This window comes from Rousettus aegyptiacus, unplaced genomic scaffold (genome assembly GCF_014176215.1).
Source record: "Rousettus aegyptiacus isolate mRouAeg1 unplaced genomic scaffold, mRouAeg1.p scaffold_m13_p_9, whole genome shotgun sequence".
Lineage (NCBI taxonomy): Eukaryota > Metazoa > Chordata > Mammalia > Chiroptera > Pteropodidae > Rousettus > Rousettus aegyptiacus.
In genome coordinates, this window is record NW_023416312.1 from 11,415,001 (window position 1) to 11,439,616 (window position 24,616).

Here is a 24,616-nt window from a genome sequence, read left to right on the forward strand (position 1 = left end):
CAGAGGTCCTATGTTGCCCCCTTAGGATTAGCACTGAACAAGTTGTCAAGATGACCTCAACTCTACAGTTAATTTACCATATTGTATCTGTGAGCCAATCCCTGGCAAAGGCAATATAGATCGTTGCCACATGTCGTAAAATTGGACTCATAGTATAGCAGTATTTGTTAAACAGTTTTCAGAAATTGTTTAACTTCCTTCTAGCATGGACAAGTCCCAGGTAGGAAGCACAGTGCCACTTTTCCCAATTAACAGTGCAAATTGTCAAGGGTGCATAGGAATTTGCAGTTTGACGAAATCAGTTTTTTGACAGCAGGGGTAATCAGTCTGCAGCTTCGCAAGTAGTAATCTATGATCGAAGTGGCAGAATTTCTCCTGAATTATGAATGGTGTGTATGCTGTATGAGGGGGACAAACCATTAATGTGATTCTCTTCTTACTCACCTACCCTTTCTTTAAAAAAAAAAAAAAAGCTGCTTGATGTGGAAGTCAAAATTAGGGAATGTACTCTGTTGAGAGTGATCTCTATCGCTGCCCCTCCCCAGTAGTAGTATTCATTTGTTTTCTGTTCTATTGCAGTATTCTGACAAGTCCCTGTACACCCAGCTGTGCTTTTACCGGTACATTTTTGATGTGGACTATGCACTGGAGAAACTTACTACCGATCATGAAAAAGGTACGTTAAAATACTGTAATTACCTTTGAGTTTAAAGTGGAAATTTGCATCATAAAAGCCAGACCTACTGTGTCAGGCTGTTCACGCAGCATCACACCGCTGTCTCAGAAGCAGGCCACGGGGGCCATTGCGAGCACAGGCATCCCCTCCACGAGGGGCGGCAGCGTAGGAATCCCCGGCTTCGGCCTCCACAGCCTGTCTCATATTGTTCTCTACTAAAGCAGGCCTTTGGGGGAGGAACTGTACAAAAAGGACTTTTTAAATGCTATATTTTGAAAATGCTATTTTCTATAGAGTTTAGTAATTGTAATAAAGTAAGCATAGGAAACGTGATCATTGGGCCTACAAAAACCCCATATTACCACAAAAAAATAGACCGGTAGTGTATCTCTGCTGTTCACTAAAAGCCCAGGTTCATTTTGAAAGAGGGATGGGGTGGAGTTCTTTTATTGACTCCATCCTAAGAGAGTTGTACAGGCGCCTTGGCTCAGATGATCAGCTGCTGCCTATAACCCTCGCACAAGACTCGAAGGCACTGTGAGGCTTAATGGGTCTGGGAAAAGCTTTGTTACATAACTGAAAGTATTTGAAAATGTCATGACAAGTGCATGGTTTTTTTTCTCCTACCTGAAAATCACATTGGCAACTTTTCTATTACCTGTAAAAAATAAAAAAGGCAAATTTACACATTTTTCTTATTAGTTACCTACAGAGTGTTTATGTTGTTTGTCAGTGAATATCAATTCAGCATTTTGTTGTTCGGTATTAGGGCTGGAGGCAACCTCAAGGGCACATAGAAACCTACAAATACTGCTGGATTTCCTTGCATAATAATCCCCATGCTGCCTTTGATGTGGTCTGAACTATTTTCAATTCTCGTCCGCGTCAACTTCCATTTTTCCATCTACAAGACAGGCTAGAAATTAGTTTTTAAAATGCCTTGACTTATTTGGTTTGCTGTCTTGGACTATAAACCACTACGTGAGTGATGGAGGAGTTGGTGCAGATGTTAATATATTGTCTTTAGAAGTTCAACAAGAACTTGGGCTATCTCTACAGCATATTCTCAGTGAATGAATGAAATTTATATAGAGGAAAAATTCCTTCTGTCCATTAATTACTAGGTTTTCAAACTCCCATTCGTGGCTGATGCCTACCCCATATTTACTTGCAGTATTATTAATAGCTGTTCCTCTTTTTTCCCCCAAATCCACAATGCCTTTCCTTCAGGCGTATGAATTGCGAGAATTAAGTACTGATTCTCTGATGAGTACATGGTCTCTCTTTGCCAGTCAGTCTTACGTCTTTCTGGGTATCAGTATATTAGAACTTGCTCCCCCTCAATTTCTTCCAGAATCTAGCCATCCCAGATTGTTCCCTAGATGTTCTTAGACTTTACAGGGTTAGAACCCTCTTCCGGACATCTCCACAATTCTTATCTTAGGAGCTGAATCAGCCTCATGATCAGCAGTTTTCAAAAGTCTGGTGACTCTTGGAGACATGTAGAAGTGATCTGGAAAGTCACTGGAGTCTTACTCAGCTTTTTAGAGAACATCGAGACATGTACATTGCTCTCCACAAAATAGGACGGAATAAAGGTGACACTTGGAAGCTTCTTGCTTGGCAAAACAGAAGTGTTAACAGAATCTGTACACTCACGTGATTTACTGTAGTTTCATTTTACAAGTTTAAGAATTAGGATGCTTGTTTGTTTGTTTGTTTGTTTGTTTGTTTTGTCGTTGGCTTCTAATAAATACGCTCTCCAGGAGTTCAGGGCCAAAATGGCACTACGTAAATTATCGATGGGTTCTTTTACATGTCAAAAGGCTAAAGAAAATACAGCAAGAGAAAGGTACAAAGTATATGTCTAACAGAAGGAACTACACGAAAAGTTCCAAAGACCTTTTGTTTTATTTATGGAATTTTAATTATTGAAACTATTTTTCCTTTGAGCTTCCTTCTGCTTATTTATTATTCCTAAATTGCGGTTTCGGAATGAGTGAATTAGCTGAGATTTCCTTGCTCAGGGTGTTTTCAGATCATTCAATGATGCTTAACGGTGTCTAGGTATTGGTTAGTGGTAGGATATAAACTGAAATGCTGGGTCATTCTTATCCATGGTCCAGGAGCAGTGGTTTCCTAACAAGTGACATCTGAAATGCTGTCTCCTAACAGACACCTTCGGGGCACATAAAAATCCGGTCCATGGTTGCTACACCCAGAGATTCTAATTGACAAAGCATAAGGTAGAGTTTAGGAATTAGGAAGCTCAACTTTTTAGAAAGTTCCCAGACAATTCTGACATGCAACCAAGTTTGAGAACCCCTGTCCCAGGCACTCCGAACATATCAGTTGGATGATTTCAATATAAAAGAGAATCAAACACAGGTTGTAGTTCACAGGAGACAGTTGGAGAACAGGTATATTCTTACAGTGAACAGGAGAACAATTACAGGGGAAACTCCATGTAGCAGATATAAAAATCACTTCTCACTTTGTAAGTTGGGGTGGAATTGCTCTCTTCTGACTTGCCGTAAAAATGAACTGAAAATCTGTGGGATCCAGAGGGCAAATAAATTTATCCAATTTGGACCGAAGCCAGAACACCAATAGATGTTAGCATGAAAAGTCCTGTGAAAAATTACAGTCGTTACACACAGGTATATGATTGAGAATGGAATCTAAGCATCATCTGTCAACAAGTGCCCTGGGACTGGCCTGTGAAATATTTACTGTAGACTCTCCTTTACTGTCAGTACCTAGCAACATTTCCTTCACCAGGATTGTTTTACCATTTCCATTAGCCCATATTTTAAGGGTGGTAACTGGATGGTGGTTTTAATTTTTGTTTGAAACTTGGCAATTTGACTTGGGAAAAGCATGTACAAATTATTTGAAAGAGGTTTATTTTTTTATGATGAAAAGTAGCTCTTGTTAAAGCTTTTTCCTGTGCTTTGCTTTCAAATAAAAGTTTACAGGTCATTAGTCCGCAAGGTGAATTAATCCCATTTGGTATTTTTCCCTTTCCTTTAAAATGGTAAAGGACTGTTATTCACTTTGGCAAAGTGTTTACTGCATGTTTACTGTAACTGCGTAACATTTTTAAAAATCTTATTTCTGTGGGACTTCGGCATTATTATTGTAACTGCTCCAGTATGTACGCAGATGGCATAATAAATGCAACAGGAGTTTTCAAGAAGCATAGTGGCAAAGTATGAAATAAAAATCCATTTCCATGATGGCAGAATTATGGTCCCCTTTGACTGCCTCGTCCCATGGGGCCTCAGCCTAAGTAGCAATAAGTGAACATTTTGGGGGAAACATGAATTGGTTCAAGTCTTTGTCCAACTGTCTCAATCAAGTCTGCTTTGAAAATACAGGAGGAAAAAGAATCTCTTTTTCTCAACTGAGTCCTTTTTATTTATTTGGCAATAGTAAAAACAATATGTTATGTATTTCCTATTATGTGTTGAGTGCCACCCCAGACATCAGGAGCAGAGATGGCCCATGCTCGCTGCCCTGGAGGAGCTTAGGGTCCAGGGGGGACAGACCCAGTCAGTGGCTAAGAGTGATAAACCACAATCTGATCAAACTGTTTTGGAAGTACAGAAAGGGAGCCACTGACTGCCTTTTAAAAACAGACTTCGTTTTTAGAGCAGTTTTAGGATCACAGTAAACTTGAATGGAAGGTATAGAGGTTTCCCATATATCCCCATCCCCACACACAGCCTCCCTCCTTATCAACATCCCCCGCACGAGTGGGACTTTGTTACAGTTGATGAACCTATATTGACAGGTTATCATCCATAATCCATACTTTACCTTAAGGTTCACTCTTGGTGTTCGACATTCTATGGGTTTGGGTAAATGTATAATGACACGTATCCACTAATCACACGGAGTAGTTTCACAGCCTTAAAAATCACCTGTGCTCCCCCTATGCCTCCTCCTTCCCCTAACCCCTGGCAACCATTGCTCTTTTTACTATCTCCATAGTTTCGCCGTTTCCAAAATGTCATGTTCAGTTGACCCTTGGACAACATGGGGTTAGGGAATCTGACCCCCCCCACACACACACACAGTCAAAAATACATTTATAGTATTTATTGAAAAAATAAACTGCACATAAGTGGACACGTGCAATTCAACCCATGTCGTTCAAGGGTGAACTGTAGTTGGAATCATACAGTTCATAGCCTTTTCAGATTGGCTTCTTTCGCTTAGTAAGATGTATTTTAAATTTCCTCTTTGTCTTTTCATGGCTCGTTAACTTGTTTCCTTTCAGCACCAAATAATATTCCATTGTCTGGATGCACCACACTTTATTTATCCATTCACCTACTGAAGGACATCTTGGCAGCTTTCAGGTTTTGTCAGCGATGAGTAAAGTAGCTATAAACATCCATGTGCAGGTTTTTGTGTGGACAAAGTTTTCAAAGCCTTGAGTAAATACCAAGTAGCGTGATTATCGGATCATATGGTAAGAGTGTTTAGTTTTATAAAAAACTGCCAAACTGTCTTCTCAAGTGGCTGCACCATTTTACATTGCCACCAGCAGTGAATGAGAGTGCCTATTTCTCTACATCCTCGCCAGCATTTGGTGTTGTAAGTGTCCCTGATTTTGGTTATTCTTATAGGTGTGTAACGGTGTCTTGTTTTAACTTGCATTTCCCTGATGACATATGATGTGGAGCATCTTTTCATAGCCTTGTTTGCCATTTCTGTATCTTCTTTGGTGAGGCATCTTTGGCTCATTTTTTAAATCCAGTTGTTTGTTTTCTTATTGTTGTGTTTTAAGGGTTCTTCGTATATTTTCGGTAATAGCTCTTTATCATTATTAAAGTGAACATGGATCATTTATGTCTTTCGCAATATCTTCTCCCGGTCTGTGGCTTGTCTTTTTTATTCTTTGAATACTGATTGCCTTTCACTTTAGTGTTTGATCTTTCCTTATTCAAAAAAAAAAAAAAGGAAAAGTTTTTTCTCTTCTTGTTCTTTTACCAGATGCTCATCTCCTCTTATTCTGTGCCAGCTATTTGTAGTAAGTTGGTATATTAGGCTGCTACACCTGCCATAACAAAGCACCACAGACTGAGTGGCTAAACCAACAGAAATGTATTTCCTGACAGTTCTAGAGGCTAGAAGTCTGAGATAAAGGTGTCAGCAGGGTTTGTTTCTTCTGAGGCCTCTCATTGGCCTGTAGATGGCCATTTTCTCCATCTTCACATGGTCTTCCCTCTGTATATGTCTGTGTCCTAATCTCTTCTTATAATGTCACCAATTCTGTTGGTCACGATCCCACCCTTGTGATCTTATTTTAACTTAATTGCCACTTTAAAGTCCTTATCTTCAAATACAGTCACATTCTGAGGTACTGCATGGGGGGGGCACAATTCAGCCCATAACAGGTGGTCTTTGTGGCGAATTTTCTATAAACTTCTTTGAACATGTTGTATTTGTCTCTGCCAGAATTGAAACACCAGGATTTAGAATGCTGTGTTGAGAAAAAGAATTGGAGTTGTAGCATAAAAGTTAGCGAAAAGATGGTGCTTTAAACCTTAGCCTTATGAAAAGCATCTGTCAGGAAGCCTAGTTTCTCAGCGGAGTCTCTTCAGCCCTGTTTCTTGCAAAGGGACATGGACAGCCTAAGCTTCACTTCCTCTCTTCAGCTTTGTTCCCACCTGCTTGCTTTACCCATTTTTCTTAAACTTTTCCATTTCTTGTTCTCGTTGCTCTTCTGTCTTTTTTTTTATGCCTGATGGTAACATCTGTAGACATTTGTTGTTTCCATTAGTGTCACCCAGGACTAGGCTGTCCTTTTATAGTTTCCTGTCATCCTTTCGAATTCTGATGCAGATCCTCACAACAGCCCAGTGAGGGAGCAATGGATTGTGCTCCATTTTATTAATGAAGAAATTGAGTTCTGTAATACAAGCTTCCTCTATATTCTCATAGTACCCTGTGAGGGCTTCTCATAGGACTTACCCTGAATTGTTTTGGCTTTCTCTTCCTCTGGGTTCATTGAGGCAGAGGGTTGTATTTCGTTTATCTGTGCTTTCCCCCTTATATCCAGCTCACTAAATTTTGTTGAAAGAATTCTTAATGGAAAATAAGGCCACACAAGCAATTTCAAAAGGATTTTGGAGAAATTAATCCTAGAAAACAGTTCTGTCCATGAATAGAGGCCAATGTACAGTAAAATTCTAGAGCCTCCTGTATTTCTTGGCTTGACTCAGGTGTGCCATAAATTAATGTCACTAATGTTCCTTGACATTTTCAGATTTAATATCTGTCATTTAAACTCTTTGCAAGTGATACTAAAGACAAATGACATAGTATCTCTCATTTTTCTGGTGCCCAATTCGAATTGACTCAAAGAATGTCAAGCCACTTAACTAGTGAGTTAGGCAAGCCAACTGCCCCTCACCCACGCTGCCACAGGGTCCTGTTCTCTGCTCACCGTCAGCTAAATAGTAACACTCATGAAGTGGTAATAATTGTATTACTTTGTGGAAAATGGGGACCCAAAAGAGACATAACAACTGGTACAGAAAAGTGAAGTAGTCTCGAGGAGTGTTTTTTTTTTTTAGCCAAAAAATAAGAGTTTTATGGAAGAAATCATATGCTTTAGTGTATATGGAAATTGGGATCTTTTCTAAGGGTCTCAAGACAGGTCCTTTTCAGTGTTAAGGATTTCTACTCTTTCTTAAACTGGTAAAGTGAAAGCAGGAGAGTTTTACTGCTAGAAGTAGTACCGCAGTAGAGGTAGCAAAGAGCCTCTGGGGTCCTCTCTAAGCCAGTTGACATTTGTAGAATTTACTTTGTTAAATCCTCACAAGACATTAAAAAGAAGGTTGTGTCAGAGCCTATTTGGTCCAGTTCTTCTTTTATCACTTTTTAAGCCCATGGGTTAGTCTCCTGAAAAACCTGTTCGATTTTAGAAATGAGCCTTTTCTCAAAAACGGTCAAGATGTCATAGAAGGTTGTACATCACCAGAATGATAACAAAACTATAGAGCAACCATCATTAGGAGTCGCCTGAGGTCTGGCTGAACAGTAGCCCTACAACTAGGGACAAACATAAGAGGTCACCTTGAACCAGCAGGAGGGGTGGAAATGTGAGACAGCCTGGTCCCACTATTGAGTGTGGCGACCAAGAATCAAGAGGGCTATCTTAGCTGTAGAGTGCCCTCTCCCTGACCCTGGAGGAGCAAGGGGTCCCAAACGCACACTGAGCTCCTCAGCCCAGGATTCCTGCACCAGGAAGAGAAGTCCCCATAACCCCGGGCCGTGAAGACCTGCGGGGGTTGTGGCTGAGTGAGACGGATACCATGGGAAGCGGTGACCATCCCCTTAAATGGCCTGTGCCCGGCCTAACTCACTGATGGACTTGCTCGCTCCGAGCTCTGCTACCACTGAGGCAGCTGCTAGAGGGACACCTGGGACATACAGGAAAACGCTGAGTTGTTAGGCTTCCAGGCGAGGGCCGAAGGGGCAGATCTCTCCCCAACAGAAGTTCCGGTGGTATCCATTGTTCCTCCATTGAGCCATCCCCCTTCCCAGCCTGTAGGCACAGGCTCTGCCATATCTGAGTCACCGTTAACCTGGATAACACAGTTTGCTCTACCCAGGTGAATCCCTGAGACCCCACCCCTCCCAACTTGTGGGCCCACCTAAGCCGCTTCCAGTGGTTTTCCATACAAATAGGCTGTCTTGGCTCTTACTGTGGACTTTCCTAAAATCTCTCAAAGGCTCACAAATCCAAAGAAGCAACATCTGGCCTCAGCGTGCCCCATACCTTGTGCTGAGCAGCCCCAAGCTCCACACTAGCAGCAGCCAGCCTTGGTTTCTGGCTTGGCCTTTTAAGATACCTATAAGCCCAGCACGGGTAGCAGCCACCTGCATATTGCTTGGTGACTCTTACCACATGGCCCTGGAGGTGCACAGGCAGCAGCTGAACTTGGTCTACAGCTAGACCCCTCCCAAGAGGCCCTCGGGCCGGCACACCCAGAGGCTAGCTTTGACCAGTACTGGAGTCCCAGCACCACCCAGGGCTCTGAGGAAGACACACCTGATATCAGGGGCAGGAAACAGAGCCCTGCTAATGTGAATCCTGCTCCATAGGGTCGGCCCCTCACCGGCCATGCCTCAGAGCCAGTAAGTCCAAGGGTCAGTACCTCCCATCAGTGTGTAGACAGCAACCAAGGCTCAAATATAATGGGAGGGCACACAAAACCCACACAAGGGATGCACATTCAGCACCTGGCTGAGGTGACCAGGGCAGACCTACTACATAAGGCCACTCTCCTAAGACGAGGAAACTTAGGAACCCTACCTAATACATAGAAACAGACACAGAGAGGCAGCTAAAATGGGGAGACAAGCCTGTCCCACATAAAAGAACAAATCTCCAGAGAAAGAACCCAACAAAATGGAGACGTGTAATCTAACAGACGCGGAGTTCAAAGCACTGGTTATAAGGATATCCAGTGAACTTAGGGGAAGAGAAGAGTAGATGAACTCAGTGAAAATTCTAATAAAGAGACAGAAAGCAAAAGTGGATACATAATCGGGAACGAGTCAGAAATGGGGAATGGAATATCTGAGATGAAGAGTACATTAGAGGGAATTAACAGAGTGGATAAAATGGAGGATTGAATTAGTGACATAGTGGATGGGGTAGCAGAGAACATCCAATCAGAACAGCAACAAGAAAAAAGAATCCCAAAAAATTAAGATAGTTTAAGGAGCCTCTGGGACAATATCAAGCATAACAACATTTGCAACATAGGGGCACCAGAAAGAGAAAAGAGAGAGCAAGGAATTGAAAACCTATTTGAAAAAATGATGGGAAACTTCCCTAACCTGGTGAAGGAAATAAACACATAAGCCCAGGAAGTGCAGAGTCCAAACAAGATGAACCCAGAGAGAGACACGCCAAGATACATCATAATTAAAATGCCAAAAGTTAAATACAAAGAATCTTAAAAGCAGCAAGAGAAAAGCAATTAGTTGCCTACAAGGGAGCTCCCGTAAGACTGGTAGCTTATTTCTCAACAGAAACTTTGCAGGCCAAAAGGGCTTGTCAGATAATATTCAAAGTGATGAAAACCCAGAACATACAACCAAGATTACTCTATCTAGCAAAGCTATCACTTAGACCTTCCCTGACAAGAAAACGCTGAAGGAATTTATTACCACCAAGCCAATATTACTGGAAATGTTGGAGGGACTTCTTTAAGAAGAAAATATGTATCAAAAATATGAATTAAAAATGGCAGTAACTACATATCTATCAACAAGTACTTTAAATGAAAAAGAATTAAATGCTCCAATCAAAGGATAAGGGTGGCCGGATGGATAATAAAAACAAGAGCATTACATAGGCTGCCGACAAGAGACTCACTTCAGATTAAAAGACACATAAAGATGGAAAGTAAAAGAGTGGGAAAAGATGTTTTATTATGGACATAGGGAGGATTATGCTAAGTGGAGTAGGTCAGATTGAGATTGACAAATGCCATAGGAGTTCATGTACATGTGAAATCTAAAGAACAAAATAACCAACAACCAAAACAAAACAAAACAAAACAAAAACTCATACAGAGAATATTTTGAGGGTTACCAGATGGAAGGGGTGTTGGGGAGATCTGTGAAAAAGAGAGAAGGAATTAAGAAGTACAAATGGGTAGTTACAAAATACTCATGGAGATATAAAGTACAGCATGAAGAATATAGTCAATAATATTGTGATAACTACAGTGTCAGAGGGGCACTACATTTATTGGGGTGATCATTTCATGAGTATCTAGATGTCTAATCACTATGTTGTATACCTGAAACTAATATAATATTGTATGCCAACTATAACAAAAATAAAAAATATTGTTGAAAAAAAGCCACACCAAAAAAAGGCCTTTTCTCTGTTTTTAATAACTAATAGGTAAAACACATGAAACAATTCACACCTGCCAAATACATATAAAAGTAAGGTACAAATTCTGTTAAGTACCATTTCGCTCTTAAAGGTTCATTTTTATAATTCTGAAAAAAAAAATTATAGAAAAATAAAATTCGAAATGGGTAACTTCAACTTTTTTTTTATTTTACTGCAAATAAAAATGACCTGAGTTTAGTTTTAAATTATTTCTCTGATTGTTTAAGTGAATTTTTATCTAAGAGACTAATATGGCTGTTTATGATTAGGAAGTGATTATGAAAACACAAAGAATTTTGCTAATAGAAAAAGTAGTTCACATAATCCTGAGCTTCTGGCTTTTTGCTGATGTCATTGTTAGGTATTACGTAGTTTTAATCATTAATGACTTAGGGAAGTACTGACAATGAATGAAATGTTAAAGTCCAAAACTAAGTAACCATTATAATTCAAATTTGTAGTTTCTATGCAAGGTGGAAAAATTAGTAAGAAATGCTAGAATTATTTCCAGTTATCTCTGTGTGGATTATAATTTTTATTTTCTCCTTTATACTTGTGTGTACTTTCTAAGTTATATAATCTGAGTATGTACTGCTTTTAAGTTAAAAGCACTGAAATTTTACAAAGAAATAATAATCTTCAAATAATTAGTTGAGGGAGAAAATAACATACCAATGAACCGAAAACAGCTTTTTTCTCCGTGCCTTCTTTTCTGAGTCAAACTTAAGACCTTGGTACTCAGAGTGTGATCAGTATACTGGCAGCATAGACATCACCTGGGAACTTGTTAGAAATGCAAAATAGCAGGTCCTCAGCACACCGACTGCATCAGCATCTGCATTATAACAAGATTCCCAGGTGATTCCTAGGCACTGTTGAAGTTTGAGAAGCACTGATCCAAGACACACTCCCCTATCTAAAAGCCTACTTCCGTTTTATTCATCCATTGATTAGAGGCATCCTTTTGGCAAAACTTTAAAACGACTAATGTGCAGAGTACAGAAGCCCTACCCAGGTTTAAAGCAGAATTGATATGACAGCCTGGTCTCTTGAAATATATTCTGTAATCTTAAATGCAATTGCCTAACTTGGATGGAGAGTGGGGATGAGAGAGCATGACATGACTTTTTCTACCTTGTTTCTTCTTAACCGGAAGGAACAAAGGAGAAGTAAATTAGGATTTTCAAACTGGCTTTCAGCATCTCAAGATTAGTGGCTCATAGAAGAGAGAACTAGAGTGCAATTCTATACCCACTTCATATAAGGGCCACGCTATATGTGTTCAGAGCACAATTTCACCCAGTCACCAGATTCTGGGCCTCATTACAACATCGATTTAGCTTGTTTGTAAAGATTTCAAAGCATTAAACTACAATTTTTTTTGGAAACGAAAACGCGATTTTATTTCTTATATTTTGTTACTAAAAAGTTTACGTTAGAATTTACTTTTCCTATTGTTGTTAATGTTTCCGTTCTATTTTTATGCTCAGGACAAGAATGACAAAGTTATTTTCCAATGGCAGCATGGAGCCCCTTCACACTGCTTTGTTTGTTTGTTTGTTTTTTTCTCTGAATACTGCCAGTTTGGTTTGGCTTTGTTTTTTAACTAAAGATGACTTTATATTGTGAGAGAGAAATTACATTTTCCAGGAAATTGTCACCATAGTTGCTCTTCCCATAAGTGGAGATGTCTTGGCTCTGTACATTTTCTGTCACCCTCTTTAGGGTAGCTCAAGTAGGGTATAAAAGTTGCCATATACGTGGGCAACAAACTTTTGGATTCTAGTAACCTGACTTTCTTTAAGCACTCGACTTTTACACTTATATGTACAAATGGACTTATAGGCATGCTGTGACAACGGATGTATTAATAGTTTTATAAAATCCTTTCCTATTACGTCTTTTCAACAGGCAGGTTCCTTGTCCCTTTTGTAGTGACAAGTACATAACACAAACAAGGACACCGATGCTGCAGTATCTAGGCGATAATGCTATGGTCAATGGTCTTTATCTGCAAAACATTTTGTCATTTTTTGAGTGTTGAGCGGAGGAAAAACCTGATAAGATTTTGTTCGTGTACTTTTTAAAAATATGCTTCTATAACCAACGGGGGAAAAATATTTAGCAATTTTCAAGCAGTTAGACCATAATGTGAGCTAATCACTTTATTTTGAAGAAAAGTATTTTTAAACAGTTGAGCTAGTGAATTTACTTTTAAAACGTATTGTGCTTACACAGTAGATGGTTTTATTTCCATGATGTTTTTTACTACATAATTATACATCTTAATTACGTAATTACTATCATAATTATTATGTAATTGCATGTACTTCCACTAATTACAAAATCAGGAAGTGTAATTATCTAGTAAAAACTTTATGAAATTTCATGCACTAAAAATTACTTAAAAGGCTATTCCAATGGTCTACTGGAAGGCTTTCCATGATTAGCCTTAGTCCTGACTTTAGAACTTGAACCCGGAGGCCAGGACCAGGACAACAACCATAAACAGACCAACACAAAACTGAGTGTTGTGATGTAGGTAAAGTGGCCTTTGTTCCTAATGAGTTAAAGCCAGAGAGCCCTTGAATTTCTTTGTGATTTCGGAGTTGTGGTAAGAACAACATCTTATGTTTGAGGTAGGCATCACTAAAACTATCAGTGGACAGGACAATTCTTTCTCAGGAAAGAATTAGTAGAACGGACAATCGAGACATTTAGGTTGAAAAACAGCCAGGCCTTCTATAATTCTATAACATGAATAGCTTATTTAGCTATCTCTGCCTTTAAAAGTAAATTATCGTTGTTATTATTGTAGTTATTATTTTAAAACTCTGTTTCCTTAGTTGGAAGAAGGCTTTTTCCCCCCAGTTTGTGTTTATATTTACTAAGATAGGAGCAAACATATCAAAAGAGCATAATCTTTTTCTACTACTACTTGATGTCAAAAGCAGCTTTTGAGACAAACATACACGCACAAACATGTAACATCAGACCCTAAATAAAGACAGAAGGTTTAATTCAATAAAGCTATGATGCCTTTACCATTCAAAATGACATACAAATTGCACAGTGAAACAATAGTCATGACAGCAAATTAGATATGACATCTAAATTACACTACAAAGAGAAATCCCAGAACCATTTTTGGTCTGTAGGAGTCTATTTTAGCCCAGGTTTAAAACCCAGTCTAGAGAATGCTTTATTGTCTAAGTAGGGTAATGTTGTATAAGACTAATTGGAGGTTGGTTGAATTAATTGCAGATTAATTAGGAGGAAAAGGTTTATACTTGTGGCAGAGGAGAGAGTAGGTCCTTTAAGTGTCATGATAGAATGTACGATAAGTTTCAGGACTGTTAAATTATCAATATTTGTATAACATCTGTAATGATCTGTTCTAACATGACGTAAATAAAGGATTACATATAGTTATGCTCAATTTTCTTCCCCTCACAGTTAGTGCTTTTCACTAAAAATGTTTTGAATTGGCTACTTAGCATGTATACCAGTTACCTCTTTTAAAAATGCAGCTTTAAACATTAAAAAGTCTATAGTCTAAGGAGAAGCTGACATTCCTTTTTCTTTTTAATCTTTCTAAAGAAGTACTCTTTGTGGTTTTATCACTTACTGACTTTGTGACTTTTCTATACCAGCTAAAATTAGTAATAAATGTGACTTTTAAAGAAAAGTTTGTGAAAGATATTAAAACACCAACCCCGCTTGCTTCAAGCAAATTAGGGGGAGTTATAGTCATCCAGAATTGTTTCATGCTCTCAGGGATATTTGGGATTGAAACAGGTTTAGTCTGACTAGTATTTTTCTGTGGCAGTTCGGGGTTATTCTTAAATCGCATATCCTTTTCCTCTTGAGAAACTTCGCTCATTTATTTAGCTCAGAATTTAACGTCTTATCATTTCTTACTTGCCTTCACTCTGTTGTGATAACATTTCTTCTTAGAAGTGTTTATGCCCCTTCCATGAGACAGCCCTTACCTCTCATGCATCTTCTTAATCATTTGCTTTTGTTTTGTTTTTGACCAAAAGAATATCAGAGTAGCCTTTAATGTTTAAAAGTGAAGTGTTTTTACTTAGTCCTCGCCTTTGGTATTACAGTGCAGATTTAATTTTTGAACTGACTTAATGTTTAAACTGACCAGGTTTTTTGTTTCGTTTTGCTCTGTTTTCTTTTCATATAAGCTGGCATATGTTTTCATTACCCTCTGTAGTTCCTTAAATTTTTGCTAATTTTCTGAGAGAATCAACCATAACTTTTGACATTTTATTGTGTCCTTGTAATATCTCCAGTTACCCAGTAGCCCAAGGCCCAGATCTGATGTTGATTTGCACATGATTAGTCAGTGCCCCTTTATTACTTTATGCTGTACTGTCATTTCCATATAATAGATACTACCCCTCATACACAAAGAAAACCCATCATCAGTTTGACTCATTCTTAATTCTTCCTGTAGCTGTCATGAATTTATTCAGATCCATCAGCATTCTCTTACCTTATGGCCAACTCGATGGTAACTAGATGGAATTAGTTAGCCTGTCATTGAGTTCAATTGAATTAACGTTGATTGCATTCTCCCTGTGTAAAGGCCCTGGGAAAGCTTTCTCCCCTTGGTCTGTGAGCCCTGCTAACCTCAGCACTGTCCCTCAAAGCTTAAGGCTTAAACCAGCTGCGCTCACAAAAAGATAGGTTTGCCGGCTATTTAGACACTGATGTACTTTTCTTGTTTTAAGAAATTATTGTAAAACCAAAATTACAGATAGGATCAAAAACCAGGTCTGTGTGGTCCCTCTCAGTGCCTTTACTCTGTCTCACACTGCCCCGTCTCTGTTGTCCCTGTCCCTCTGAGTCTCTCTTAGGCTCGCGCTCGCTCGTTCTCGTTCTCTCTCTCTCTCTCTCTCTCTCTCTCTCTCTCTCTCTCTCTCTCTCTCTCTCTCTCTCTCTCTCTCTGCCTCTGAGCAGAGACCATGAGAGACCATGCTCTGTCTGTGGAGTGTTACCCCTTTTCTAATAAACTTTCCATTTGACTCAAAAAAAAATAAACCCAGATCTGTGTAAGTCTGGTTTTCTCTGTTTCTCCCTTCTTCACACCTTGCTCCCAAAATTCAGTGTTTCATGAGTCTCTGCTTTATGTGAGCTGTAAAGGATACAAGTATAAGACCTGATTCTGGCTTTCTAGGTAATATTTATGATCGTTTTCTTGTTCACGCATTCACCTCGAAGCAACTCCTTTTTATAGGATTTTTTTTGTGGAGAACAGTCACATCCATTATCTTTTACTTTTCTCATCAGATAGGAGTGGTCGACCTTTTTCAGATAAAAGAAAAAACAACCTCAAAGAAATGAAATGACCCTCCTGAGGTAGCAAAGCCCCAGGGTGTGAGAATCCAGCATTCTTTCTGCGTGTCTCAGCTTCCCCCTTCTTAATCTAGTAGGAAAACTGCAGCCTAAAGAAGTAACTCTAATACGAGGGAGGGAGGGGAGTGGCGGGAAGTGCTGCGGGTCCCCGCATACAGCTTGGGTAAGGAGTCCTGTTGGAGATGGAACCTCAGTCTTGAAGAGTGGATGAGATTTTAATATGCACAGACCTAGTCATGTAGTTTGAGAGTAAGTTTTGTCTCTCACTATTCTTTAAGTGCTCCGTTGCATATCTAGCTTTCGTAAATCAAAGAACCTCATTTGACAAATGCACGATGATTTTTAGTCATATCTGAATTGGAGGTTTTGTCAAAAAGTGCTTATTAAGAGGCTGATCTGTGCTGAGCTTTAAAACCAAGACTGGAAGCTGGAAGGCTGTTCTTTCTAAACTCCCCACAGTAACCACTGGTGGTACTTTGAAAGAAGTTGACTCCATCCTGCAGGATACATCTGTCAGAAGTGTATCTAAGTGTTTTCTTATCTTAAATAATTTAACTCAGAATATAATAATGTAAGTATTTTGACATGAAAATGTTACATACCGTGATTTATCCACTTATCTTAAAACAGACGTCTTTAAAAGGATGGTAAGACAAAACAAAACAGAAAGAGGAATTAAAAGAGATGAATGACAGACTGAACTAGTTTTATTTAGAAGATAAAAATAAAGTCCTACTAGCATTATGACCACGGAATGTAAAAATATTTTACTTGAAGTATGATTCATTTTTTTAAACTATCGTCGTGGTAGAAGTTTAGACAAATGTAGAACCTATTTATAAAGTAGATGTTTGCTCCTAAAATAATACCCATGATTTATTGGTGTATATTGTGTTGCCAAAACAAAACACAGATGCTGAACAGTCAGTAAAATCCAAGATAAAAGAGAGTGCCTGAACCTGAGCCGGTCTTCGAGAATTTATTCAACGAAGCACACTCTGGTCTCTCTTAGCGAAGGCTTTATCACTTTTAACAAATGTGCCACAGTAAATTTATTAGTATGCTACAAAGAAATTTTCAAAATAATTAAGACTAAACTACACTTGTCAAAATAAATGAATGAAATACAATTTTGAATCATCCTTCTTCACTTATTGCTCATTTGCATAATTCAGTAACTTACACGGGAGTATTTCAGTTATGGGTGAGAATTAGCAAGGTTCTGCTGTTCCTTGTTGCACGGGCGGGAATTATGCTACCATGTAATTAGCTATTCCAGACATGGACTAACGGGAAACACCAAAGGGCATAGCAAAATCTAAAGAGACAAGGCAAGGAATCTAAAGACAAGAGACAATCAAAGACACCCAACAAACTCAAGCTGGTAGACCACAGGGAATTTTGAATGAAGCCTCTTAATTTATTTTGAGAATAAGAAATCAGTAGTATGAGAGAAATCTCAACAAGATTAGCTGACTAAGCCTACTTAAAAAAAATATCTCTATAGTGCATGGTGCGCCAGGTTAACCACTCCTGTTTGTTAGTCTGTATACAGCTCAACAAATAGCCGGCAAAGCCTTTCATGGATATATAGTGGCTTTCCATTCAGATTTTCACTCTTTGAAGGAGGTCGTTTATACCAATGAGATCTATAGATGCAAATTGCTCTCCCTATATGTGAGGGGTCATTCCTTTCACAGCAGACTTGCTCATCTCTTTTATAGAGGTTTTGTTATTTTTCTGCTGCTCCCAAAGGAATGATGGGAATCACGCCCCCCACCCAACCCCCCATCTAACTTAGCCTCCAAATCTTTTCCCTTCAGCTCCGTGAAACTTTTGTGTGCTGATCGCTGGGAACAAAACAAGCTGTTGGCAGCAGCCTTTAGCCTTGAATCGGGAAACTTTTTTCCTTCTTTCAACCCGAAATATCATCTCTTTAGATGTGTCTCTCTTTCTCACCTAATTCTAAGGAAATCTCTTTCTCATTGCCTCAGAGTGTCACTGTAACATGCTAGGACATGTGGGAACTTCTTGGAAGCCCTGTCCTGAAAAATGTCATTCTTAGTTTGGCTCCCAAGTGATGTAAGCTCACAGGAGCCAGAGGAACACAGAAGTGAAGGGATTGGTTGAAGGGTTAGCTATGAAAACCTAACTTCTGATCCCATTGCTGAAGTGGAGGGAAACATAATATTTGTCTCTTGCCTGAGCTTTGAAAGAATCATACAGACATTCATAGATATTAGCCTGAGTGTTCAGGAGTCTTAGGAAGAAGGGGTTTCAGGCACACTGTGTGAGCACTCTGTAAACATTTGTTGTTATGTTCCTTCCGCTAGCATTTGTTGAGCACCGAGGGCTCTGACCTGACAGGCAAAATAGCATAGTGTTTAAAAGCTCTCCCCTGGAGCCAGAATGGCCAGTTCAAGTTTTGGCTTTCCATGTCTTGCTAGATAAGTAGCCTTGGGGTGTGGGTCTTACTCCCATGTTAACCTCTTCTGTACAGTTGAGATGAGAAGAGCACCTACCTCATAGGGTTCTAAGTTAAACAGGCTGACATATAAAATGCCTAGGACAGAGCCTGGCACATAGTAAGCATGGAATAAATGTCACTTAGTTTTGTTACTTCTGAGAATAATACTTTGTCCACTTAGTGTTGTAGTTACTTATCTGAATTGGTTTCTGTAACCTTCATGACCATGTTTTGTTCATATTTGTGTCTCTAGCATCTAGCACACCACCACACATATTTTAAATGATTGGCTTTTATTTACCAAATGGTGGCAATATGAAAAAGGCATGATCCCTAATTTTAAGGAGCTTAAAATTGATCTTGATAGCTACATTTTAGTTTTCTTATTTCTCAAAATACGATTCATGTCAGAAGTATATTAGAAAAGATGAATTTAATTCTCATTATTAGTACTAATAGAAGGGGTTGAAACACAAATAATCCACAAATCATTTCCATTTTGTTGAGCTATGTTCCTTTGGTATGTGTTCCATTAATGGTAAGCAATCAGTACTAACTGATTGGCTCTTTTCTAAGGAAGGTGGAAAAATAGCTGTATTTGTGTGCGGAAAGTCAGTCAGACCAAGTTCCCAAATCATGTACCTTTTAGCAGAGTACTTTGTTAATAACCGAGGTGTATTTTTTTATATATTTTTTAAAATGATAGGTGCCCAGATGCCACCACCCAGATATCTGATTCAGTAGGTCTGGGATGGGGCTCCAGTGGCTGTGTGTTTTAAAAAGCTCTGCAGGTGATTCTAAAGCACACCCACAGTGTTAAGAATCTTGGAGTTAGTGAAACTCTTCAAACTTTAATATTGCTTCTTGTCAAATATGCATTAAGTTTGACTTTGATATAGAAAGGGAGATTGGGTGGCATCTGGATAACAATTTAAGTAGACAGTAGAAAGGAAAATGAAGTCAAACACATGAATTATTTCCTAGATAAAGGAATCATTTATGGTTCTATATGAGCTAATATAGCATCCAAGAATAAAGTGAAGGGAAAAAATCAGCTAGGGAAAAGTAAGCAAAAAAAACTGTTTTCTGGTAATGAGCAAATGGAAGATGAAATAAATGCATTTCAACAAAATTGACTATAAAGCACATGTTATTTTCCCCATTAAGTTACATCATAAAAATAGGAAAGGGCCACTGTGGGGGTTGGAGAATCCTCGAAGAGACTGGCTGGGTAACTGGGGAGGTATCGGGGTACAGGCTAACCCAACCCCGGGGTTTAGGTGCCTTCACCGTTTGGGTTTCTGGGACCACTCTCACCTCCTGGCCTCTTCTACTTACTGCTGGGCCCAGTGGCTGGGTCCTGATAGAGAAGCCTTCTGCAGTTTCATATTGTCGCCTGTCCCCTGTGGGGTCTGAGACAGGATGGTAGTCCACAGTCTTCAGAAAGATACCTCTGGGCGCCACGGTCAGAGCCTGGGTTTACCTTTAGTCTCCAGGCAGGAGAAGTAGCTTGGCTGACTCCACTCCCCAGCTTTGGAGTCTTGGAAAACAGTGTTCAGACGTCCTTATTTCTGGATGTTGGGTTTCAGATGACCCCTTTTTGCCTAGGAAGACTGAGATGGTACCACCACGGCACCCGCAGATTAGACCAGACCCCTCATGGGTCCCTGAGTGGGCTTTGACTCCACCATGACTACGTCCCTCTGCTCACAGATTTCCCCTTCCCGCATCACTCCCCTCCAGCAGCCTCTCCCTGTTGGTGTTCTGTTCATCCTTTAAGGCCTCCCAACTGGGAGTGATCTCTTTGTCCTCCAGATTTCTGCAGCTCTTGAGCACTGCTCCTAGTGCGTTATAACTCTTTGAGGATGTGGCCATGCTTGATACGTTACTGTATGCCCGATGGCAACTTGTACCTAATGGGAACCTTATAATGTTCCGTTCTAGAGAACATCATAATGTTATCTAGAATACTTGACATTAGAAACATAATACTTTATGTTAATAATGTTTATAGAATATTTTTCAGACTCCATCCTTTTTTCTCTATTTCCCTTCTATGTGATAAAATTTTTTCCATCTCTGCATATCTATATATTCATCAGACATGTAGCCCATGCCATCTCCTCACTCTACATGGACTTAATTTACCTACTTTCTGATAATTCCTAAGAGAGTTGGGCTACGATATCATGCACCTCCAGGAGATCGCATTAATTCCAGGCTAAAAATTTCTTTGTTCAAATCTTTAGGTTATAGAAATCAAATTTATGCTCTACTATATTAGTAGAGTGAGTAATATGTGGTGACAGAAAGAAATCTGACTATGGGAGATGAACACACTGTGTGTGTGTGCGCACGTGCGCCTTACTGTTAAAGTGTACAGCTGAAACTTAATTGGGTTTCATTAACCAATGTCACCATAAAAAAAAAAGTCTTAAAAGTTTATTTCAGATGAGGACTGTCCCTGCCCAGGCCCACGCCTTGCCCTCTAGAACATATATATATATGATAAGAGCTGGCCATTTTGCTGGTGGTTTTTCCTAAGGATTCACAGTTCTTGCTCCTTAATGATCTTGCTGTCTTTGAATTTCTCCCAGCGCTCCAAATTTGTTATTCGGTTTACTATTCTTTATGAGATCTCAGCATGTCTAAAGGCCATCTCCAGATAGCTGTGAGAAGAAGGGAGGGCAGGCGCTGCTGAGAGATTCGCAGACTGCTCTTCTCTGGGTTCCTAGCGGGACCCTAACTTGAGCAGCCTGCAGGCACACACGTCAGTATGGGTGTCAGTTTCTGTCTGTAAACATTACTATTACTAATAGGCTGGGGCAGGGGGAGAAAACTAGTGAGCTCCCATAAAATCTGGAGATACCTATGTCTTGCGTGTAACCCACAAGACACATTCTTAACAGCATAGTCATTGCATAATATAATTGCAGGAGACCAAACAAGTTAGAAAAATATGTTCCTGGTTTGCCACTGGCCAATTCTGTGGCATGGACAAACCATTATTACTCTTTGATTTCATCTTAATTGTTGAAAACCTGAAAAATAACGTGTTTATAAATCACTCTGAAATTCTTCTGAAAGGAAGTCTATAAGTCCAAAGTACTATTGTTATTGTTGTTGTTGTTGTTATTACTGTTCTGGTTTGATTTAGTTTTGTGCCATGTAGTTCACAGGTGTTTCAACTCTCATTGATGAATTACAGAACACTTCCATGTCATTCTGTTCTGTCGCATTGATAACAGTTTAGCACATCTTTGTTTTAACCCCAGTCTCATTAATAAAATACAATTACCAAATTAAATATATCTATACTACTTTCTATTGTTTTTTTTTTTACTTCCTTAAAAACATGGTTACCAACAACTACTAAATAAGACCTTTAATTACTGCCAATCTTCTCTCGAATGTAACAGTGCTTATCTTGAGTAGTTTGAACTGTAAGTGGTATTCAGTACACAGTGGGGTTGTAATGCGATTATGAAATATACCAAAGTTAGTGATAAAAAGGCATGATAAACCATATATTTGTAGCAGAAACAATATTTGAATTATGAACTGAATAAAAAGGGCACAACTACTGGTTCCTGATAAAGAAAAATATATAGTTAAGTACACTTGGAAAAAAAATTGTGTATGCTTCCATATACAGTACAGAAAACTTTTAAATATAATGGGCTTTTGAGTGTACAGTATTTAAATTACTGGCAGAATTAAAAGATTTGCTTTGCTTTCTGCGTTATGTTTTCCCAATTAAGATTTAAAAAAAAAACTTATTCGCCAGTAGAAACCTGTGGCTTTTATATAAAATATTATAGTTCTCCCTCATATTTCCAGTAATTTTCCAATGGAGTAGGAATGAATAAAGAAAAATATTATCTTTAATTACAGTAAAACTTGGTCATAAAATCATGCAAGAATAATATCATTTCCCCCCGCCTCCTTTTCTGGGCATTTGATTGAAGAGGACATAAATTCTTTATTTTCTAAATTTAGATCATTTATCTTACAGCATTTAAAGTTCATGTTTTTTTAAGTGTTATATTTCAGTAACCTTAGAAATAACTTTTTTAACACTAGGAAGTGGTAATTTGTATAAAATAAAGAACACTGTGAACTTCATTTCTATTTCACAATGAGGCACAGTGAGAAGTTGTGTGCGTTGATTTGTAAGTGTCCTAAGGCATGGGGCCGTGGAGAAAGGAGTGGAGCTGCCATAGGGTCTTAGAACCCAGAGGTTACGTAATGGCAACTGTAGGCCACATAGAACCTCTAAATGTGTTTACTTTGCCTGAAGAATACTTAACATTTTTAACTAGTTGCTAATGTTTTTTAAACTGGAGATTTCATACAAAAAGCCAAATTCCTGTCTTACTTTTAGAAATCAGTGCAGGAGTTCCCCCCTTATCCGCTGGGGATATGTTCCAAACCACCCCCCACCACGCCCCCGGTGGATGTCTAAAACTGCAGATAGTACTGAACCCTATTATACTATGTTTTTTCCTATACGTACATACCTACGATAAAGTTTAATTTATAAATTAGACACAGTAAGAGATTAGCAACAATAATCATAAAATAGAACAATTATAACAATATACTGTAATAAAAGTTATATAAATAGCTTCAGGGCCATTATTAAGTGAAATAAGGGTGACTTGAACACAAGCGCTGATACCCCTATGGTTGATCTGATAACCGAGACAGTTATTAAGTTGACTAACAGGTGGGGACCGTCTACAGTATAGAGACATGGGACAAAGGGATGAGTCACATCCCGGGCTGGACAGAGCGCGACTTGCGAGATTTCATCATGCTAATCAGAATGGCGGGCAATTTAAAACTTATGAATTGTTTATTTCTGGAATTTTCCATTTAATATTTTTGGATCGTGGTTGGCCAAGGATAACTGAAACTGGAAACCGAAACCATGAATAAGGAGGGGACTACTGTATCTGGCTACACCAGGTCATGGTTCCTGAATGACAGTAATTGGCTGGAGCTGAGTAGCAGCTGAAGCAGTTCAGACAGAACATGGTTTCAGTTTGCCGCAACCCCTCCACAGCCCGCTTCACTCATTTCTGTTACTCATGTGGCTACTGTAGGCATTCGTTTGCTAAAAATATCTGGAGGCTATATCTGAGGAAGAAGGAAAGAAAAGACATAACACTAGATATCCAACTAACATTAAAAACGCTAAAAGATGAGAGTCACCTTAGTAAAGTCCAAATCACATTGAAATGTAAAACTAGTAGCTAATTTTTTTATGGCACGCTGATCCTCACAGCTTCCTACAGCGCAAGATAACAATTACATTCTTGTTTCACCAAGGAAGAAACCAAATTGTAGTGAGGCTGGTTAATTTGTCCAAGTTCACAAGTGCTAAGTGTTGCAGCTGACATGTAACTCAGCTTCAGATATTAGTCTTGAGGAGCACTGTCTGGTAGAATTTCCTGCAGTGACAGAAATATTGTCTGTCTGTGCTGTCCAGCGCAGTAGCCTCTAGCCACATATGCTGGTTGAACACTTGAATGTGGTTAGCTTGGCTGAGGACTTGAATTTTTACTTTTGATTCATTTAAGTCGAAATAGCCATATGTCATTAGTGACCACCCACCTTAGTGGACATCGCAGGACCCAAGCTCTCTTTGGCTTCATCACATGGTCTCTCTATTTCATAAGCTTATTCTTTCTAATAAAATTCATCAGGTTTCTGTAAGGGTTTCTCTAGTTAATCAGTGGCAAGCATCCATTCCAACCAGGAGTTCAAGTTATGTTGGATAGTTTCTGTATCTGCATAGATTTCCCTCTGGAAAGACTTTCATCATACACAGTAATGTTTTTTATAACAAAGTCAGGGATCCCAAAGTCCAGATGAAGAGAGAGCTTAATTCAAGGTGTGTTTAGACATTGGAAACACATAAATGACCACGACAGTCTCATTCCCTCATCCTTTTTATGGTCCAAGTCCTAGACTCTAGGATATTAATATCTGTTACAGAATCATGAAGGAAACTTAACATTCTCTGATACTTAGCTGGTTTGACTTGGATCAGAGTGACTTTTAGAAAGGTGGTGATTTAGCTGATCTCTCCATCTGCTAGCATATATCATGAAATCTAAAGTGTTATTTATTTAAGACACATCCTTATTTCAGAGATGTT

The 24,616-nt window shown here is 39.0% G+C and overlaps 1 protein-coding gene across 3 annotated transcripts in view; it reads left to right on the plus strand.

Annotated features, from left to right (window-relative positions):
- Window positions 1-24,616, plus strand: part of POLA1 (DNA polymerase alpha 1, catalytic subunit) — a 275,388-nt gene that overhangs the window by 212,282 nt on the left and 38,490 nt on the right. For all 3 annotated transcript variants that reach the window (XM_016121342.2, XM_036227193.1, XM_036227192.1), the window contains one exon: window positions 580-676. In XM_016121342.2, the coding sequence (XP_015976828.1) occupies window positions 580-676 (97 nt within the window). The remainder of the gene's footprint in view (window positions 1-579; window positions 677-24,616) is intronic.